The sequence below is a fragment of the Oryx dammah genome, unplaced genomic scaffold (assembly GCF_014754425.2).
Source record: "Oryx dammah isolate SB20612 unplaced genomic scaffold, SCBI_Odam_1.1 HiC_scaffold_25, whole genome shotgun sequence".
NCBI classification, from domain to species: Eukaryota; Metazoa; Chordata; class Mammalia; order Artiodactyla; family Bovidae; genus Oryx; species Oryx dammah.
The window spans coordinates 101,132,980-101,139,285 of record NW_024070209.1 but is presented as its reverse complement, the minus strand read 5'-3'; the positions used below and the strand labels follow the sequence as shown (position 1 = coordinate 101,139,285).

Genomic DNA, 6,306 nt, shown 5'->3' with positions numbered 1-6,306 from the left:
AGCATCATCTTTCAGGATTTGAAATAGCTCCACTGGAATTCCATCACCTCCATTAGCTTTGTTTGTAGTGATGCTTCCTAAGGCCCACTTGACTTCACATTCCAGGATGTCTGGGTAATTAACACCAACTAAATGGAAGGTGGAGTGCTGGTTGTTGGGTTGCTGGATAATGAGCTGAGGTTTAAAAACAGACTATGGGAAAAGTTGAAATAGATGTATTACTCACAGGTCCTGGAGGAGGTACATAGCAGAATGCAGATAGGCAGGTCCTGGGCCACATATCTTTATCAGCGTCCATGGTTGGAGTGTTTTGACATATCCAGACTAGGGCTGAATCAGGCAGTTTGAATGGAAAGAGCAGGGTTTTGGTAAGTTTCTTGGAGGGTCTTATCTCAGGATCACATGTAAGGCATACAGGTGTTGGAAGGCAACGGAAACCATTGATCACAAGAGCGAACATTTGCTGGTGACTCTGCGTGCTATATAAGACATTTGCAAGAGTGAGGGGCTAGTGTCAGTTTGAAGTCACGGCAGACACCTGGCCAAACACAATGGATGTCAGGGCAGCAGTGCCCTGGAGTAGCTTAGCTGAAGTCGTATAACACAGTAGTATAGAGAGACTGGTAGAGGAAACACACTGGGTGAATCAGCTTTTCATTGGTAAAGTACTGGCTCTCCTTTTTCAAGTGTGAGGCAGTTCATTGGAAAGCATTTTAAAATGCTTAGTTTAATGATAGCAGTCTAATTTTTTCCAGAGGCAAGAATTAGATGGAAAAATTGCCAGAGTTTCAAAAGAAAGGCAGGAACTTGCTTCTAAAATTAAAGAGGTAAGTAGTTCATCCATAGCATTTTCCTGGCATTTTTTTTTTAAATTATGAAGTAGTTCAGACAGCCTATGCTCTTTTCCCAGTTAACATTTAAAGTTTGAGAATTCCTGGCATTCCAGTGGTTAGGACTCTGCATGTCCATTGCAGAAGATATGAGTTCAATCCCTTTTTCAGGGAACTCAGATCCCTCAAGCTGCATGTGTGGTCAAAAATGTATATAAATCAATAAAATGTTTTTATAATGAAAGACTTGAAGCATTTACAAAACTAGAGAAAGTGGTGTCACTGCATGCACATCTATAGCTTTCTCTGAAACTCTGTGTTCTGCTCTCCCACCCAGAAATTTATGGTAATTGTCATATGAATAATTAAATTTGTAGGGTTTTCCTTTATTAAAAATAAAGAAGAAAGAAAATTACATGTCTGAATTCAGGTAGACCAACAGTGGCTGGGATGTGGCACATGAAAAGTGCCTTTTTCCCCTCAATTTTTAGCTGAAAGCATAAGCTCTTTTTACTTGTTTTTGATCACAAAAATCCTTTTATAGCATGTGTAACTTTTCCCCCAGTATTCTTTGGATATAAAAATACCAACTCATATTTAGATGAGTCGAAGCTAGAATGAGCCAGCATAGAGCCCTAATGAAATGAACTGGGGGTAAGGGAGAAGAGGGTACTACAAACCGGTAATGGCGTTTGTATTTTTGAGCTGAGATTTTTCTCTTGAACATACTATTGACTTCTGTGTGGCTAAATGAATATAGTTGAATTTAATGCATATTTCCACTAGCAGTTTATTTCAATTAAAAATTATGTGGAAAGCTATTAAAGTTTAAACTCAGCCCAAAATTAATCTTCTCATATGTCAAGAGGAAGTCTTTGTTTACCGGTGTTAACGGTTTTTGCCACCCATCAGATTGTTCTGTGGGTTATTAAATTAATTGCACTTGCGGTTTTACCATGATGCTGGCTATAAGGAGAGGGATGTGGCAGTTGCCATGTGAGCACTGGATGGAAGGCCACAAGTGCCGCCACCTTCTCACAGACCTGCCTCAGAGTCCAGGCTTGAGTCTGGCATATGCTCAGCTCCAGCTCTTAGGAGCAGCAGTAGGCTAATGAATCTCTGATGAGACTCAGTCTCCATCTCCATTTATTCCCTTAGATAGACCTGGACCACGGTGGCCGTTACTGCTGTGGAAGTAGAATGCTCATCAGTTTCACAGGTGTTTTTGTTGGTGCTGGCTCTTAGAAAAGAAAGAACAAGCTTACATGCTTAAAACTAACAGAAAAGGGTTTGTTCAGGCTTAGTTTTCTTCCTGGTTTTACTGAGATAATTGCTTCACAGTTCAGTAGAATTATTTAGTCTTTGCGTATTCTCATACCTTCCCACATACATCAGGCTGTAATAATTGTAAGTCTACTTTGACCAAATTAAACCCTAAATAAATTTTTCTTAATGTGCTGAAATCATGTTCCAAAGTTTGACTCACCTGCAGCGTGTTGTCTCTGATAGCTTCTGAGTACCTTGAGTGCTGCTGGTTTCTAGATTGCAGGTTCCCACCTGACATTTACTGAGCATTATTCTGCTGCATAATTGGCAGGTGTGTTACAGTACACAGAGGCCTATAGGCAAGAAGTTTCAGATACCAGTGAACACTGATGAGGTTTTCTTCTCTTAGGTTCAAGGGCGCCCACAGAAGACACAGAGCATCATCATCTTAGAGTCGCACATCATTTGCTGCACGCTGAGCACGAGCGGTGGCTTGCTGCTCGAGGCTGCTTTCCGTGGGCAAGGAGGCGTCCCCTTCAGCTGTGTCATCGTTGATGAGGTCAGTGAGCAGTTGGCCATACAGCTCTTGCCTGGTACCTTGAGGAGGAAGTCCTAGGTGAAGAGTGGCTGCCAAGATGTGGACGTAGTGATCTTTTTGCATCTGATTTTGACCTGCTCTTAAACATGTGTATTCCTGTATGTTGAAATACGCTGCTAATAACCTACCATGATGAAAACTGCTTTTCTAGTACTGGAATTATAGTCTTAGGGATTCCTGATCTTAACAAAGTCCATCCCAAGGATTGTCTAGCTCCTGCTTAGAATATCTCTGGTTACCTTTTGAAGCATTTTTAATATAATTGGAAAGCTCTGAGCGCCATATTTTCAGCTTATCATCCTAATTCCTAGTTCATTCATTGAGCAAGTATTTATTGGTTACTTACCATTTGCTAGAATCTAGAGCCAGAAGACAAAAAGAGATGGAGACGGAAGGATAGAGGATCCATTCAGGAGATCCGATATCCAGTGTTCCCCAGAATGAAGGAATAGAGAAGGAAATGCTGCCAAACTGAAGTGAAGCTTGAGGGTTGCAAATGTGAAGCGGCCTCCTGAGGAGGAGAGCAGGTGGGCGGGTGGGAGTGGGGCACACAGAAATACAACCCTGTTGGGCGCATGTCCAGCGGGAACAGACACACTGACCTGGGACGGGGCTTGGCCCTTGTAGTGTATGGCTGTTTCCTAAGTGGTAGTGGCACCTGAACGATGGCTGACTTCCAGAATGTGTGTGTGTTGGGGCAGGGGGGTGGTTTCCGGTTTTTTTTTCCCCTCCAAGTGTTTAGAATGTTTTTATTGTTTTCAAACCAAAGAAAATCTTTATTTTTGATATTTGATGTAGAAGGAGAAGGTGTACGTTTCTTAATGGGTTAGACTTTCATTATGAATTAGACTGTATATGGATAAAAAATAACAGAGGAAACTATGACTGTACCTCCATTTTATACTTTCTCACCAAGGCTGGACAGTCCTGTGAAGTTGAAACTCTTACTCCGCTCATCCATCGTTGCAACAAGCTTGTCCTCGTAGGAGACCCTAAGCAGCTCCCTCCCACAGTCATTTCCGTGGTATGTCTTTTCACATTCGTGTTGCTCTAAAGTGGAAGGGGTCTTTTGGTTTTTTGTTTTGGGGGTTGGGCATCCTCCTTGGATCAACATCTCTTACTTGCAGGGAGAAATAGGGAATGGCTGAGGAAAGACAACAGCCACTGTTTAGAGCCTTCATGGTAAAGTCTCCAAAAATAGTCTTTGTTCATAATGAGCTTGTGTGTGTGTGACAGGAGCATGTGGGTATCAGAAGACCAGAAGCTGAGGAACAGGATGTCCTGTGCTCAATGTGCTGTCCCTCTGAGAAAGGCAGTGTGCAGCTTTTCTAAGGGCTGATTTGGTTCCATAACATAGCCACCAAACCCATGATAAAAGAAAAACTCTAAAAAAACAAGGGAGAGAATCCCAACCTCCTAATTTATATTTATGTATATGCAAATTTTGAGGAAAACAGTAAGAAGATAAGTTATTCTTACAGTAAGGTGTACAGTATTAGGATTCTGTATCCTATAATGTTCCTCACATGCTCTGAAAGGGAAGGTGGAAGGAAAAAGACTGGGCTCCGCTTGTGGGAAGATGAGCAGCACGGTTGTGTCCCCTTCCCTGTTGTGTGAACACTCACTAGAACTGCTCCTGGAAGTGCACAGCACAGTCAGGATCCGGATGTTTTGGGTAATCTTGCACAGGTCTCCACCTAGGTTTTGAAACTGAATAACATTTGAGCATTTTACTGATACAGAGAGTATGTGTGCAGAGTAGTGGCTGCATGAACAGTCCCAGAGAACAGACCATTTTCACAGCATTTCTGTTCAGTTATGTTCTGTTTGGTTGTGGAATGAAAGCGTGTTGCTGTTTTTTGTTGTTACTGTTTTTTGACTTTGGAATCATCAGCATGACTGTGCAGTTCTTTGACGTCTGAGCACTTGTGTGCGACCATGTGAGGGATGGGCTAGGAGCGCCCTGACCTGGAGTGAGGACCTTGTCCGTGGGGAAGAGCTGCTGCACCGGGGTTCGTGGGGAGTTAGGAGGAGCCAGCTCTGCACTGCATTATGTGAATAATACAGCATTTCAGAGATTGACTGATGACTCCTCGAAGGGCCTTAGCATGTAGTTAGTGAAAGAGGGTTGTTGATAGTCCTCAGCTTTACTGCCTTCTTTGGTAATTGATTAAGAACAGCAGAAATGAGAAGAATCTATTTGGGCTTTTCTTAGTGTTGTAAAAATAATAACAGGCTTATTGAGAAATTTTCAGAAAGTGATTATAAAGTTTTTCTCAAAATGCCTTTCTGACCATCTATTTCGAGGAATAATTACTATGAATAATGTAGTGGATAATTTGAACAGTTTGTGGTCATGGGTGTGCAGAGTTGCCTTTTTTCCAGTCTTTGTTTATTGAGTGTTAGCCTAATTCAGGCACCATTTTAAGTTCTAGGATTATGACAGTGTTGAAAACTGACAAAAATCTCTGCCCTTACAAAGCTGACATTCTGGTGGGTAACAGACAATAAGTTACTAAGTTCAGAAGGTTGGGTAGTTACAGGGAATGTATGCATTTGTGTGTGCTGACTTTGACCTTGTAAAGGTGGCAGAATTAGTCTGTGTCACACTGCCTTTTTTCCAGTCAGTAAATAGAGTAAGAATGTACATTCATGTCAAAACATGAAAATCTCTGTCATATTGTAGGATGGACTCAGGTTTTTTTTTTCCCTGTAAGTAAATGTGTTACCTGCTATAAATCCATTTTCTTTTTTTTGCTAGAGTGAAGTAAATGAGTTTTTTTCCTAACTTGAATAGATAAACTTCTGAGGTATAGATGATAATGCCAAATGTCCACTAAGAATATTTATTCTATTTAATTACACAAACCTATTTAAAATTGCACATGTATATAATCACTTGCATAAATAATACAAATAGGAAATAATGTCTTCTTTCTCCACTCTGATAGTTTGTAAAACAGGTTTATTAAAACTTTGCATATACATCTTCAGTGCTCATATCTGCAACACACTCAAAGATTCCACTATTCTTTCTCAATTTTGACATGGTGCTAAGATTGAAACGTATATCCCAAGTATATCCCAACTGTGATTACATGAAGACACTTTTCTTCATTTGTCAATTAACTCCGTTTCAGGTTGCAGGTTTGTTGTAACCCTTTATTGGATTTATGAAATCAACTTAGTTGTCTGTCTCCTCCATTAGAATGTTAAGTTCTGTGACACTTGATCTTATTCACCTTAGACCCTCAGCACCCGAAGCTTTAGACGCTTAGTGCATATTGCCTGAATGGATGGATGAAGAAATTGGTCTTTTAAGAGGCTGGTTTACAATGACATTCATTTTTTCAAGCTGTGGGAGCGCAGCCCAGAAGTGATGGTTAAAATCTGTGTTAAAATTCTTTGCTGCTTTTCTCATCAGTTCTTTCAGGTGACCTCTGTTAGCACCAGAATAGTGATGGTTGTGATCATTCACAAGATCACATCATTCATCAACAGTATGTGGGATTTCTAAATAAGGAGAATATGCCTCAGCTTTTGTTGTCACGCTCCGTGGCTTTTCAAAGGTGGAAGTCAGAAACATCTTCTTTGTCTGAATGTTTGGTTGTT

General features: G+C 40.8%; 1 protein-coding gene across 1 annotated transcript in view; it reads left to right on the top strand.

Moving 5' to 3' along the window:
- SETX (senataxin) overlaps positions 1–6,306 on the top strand; it is an 84,636-nt gene that overhangs the window by 63,960 nt on the left and 14,370 nt on the right. Inside the window, exons 15-17 of the mRNA XM_040225733.1 lie at positions 738–827; positions 2,506–2,655; positions 3,611–3,718. Coding sequence (XP_040081667.1) covers positions 738–827; positions 2,506–2,655; positions 3,611–3,718 — 348 coding nt within the window. The remainder of the gene's footprint in view (positions 1–737; positions 828–2,505; positions 2,656–3,610; positions 3,719–6,306) is intronic.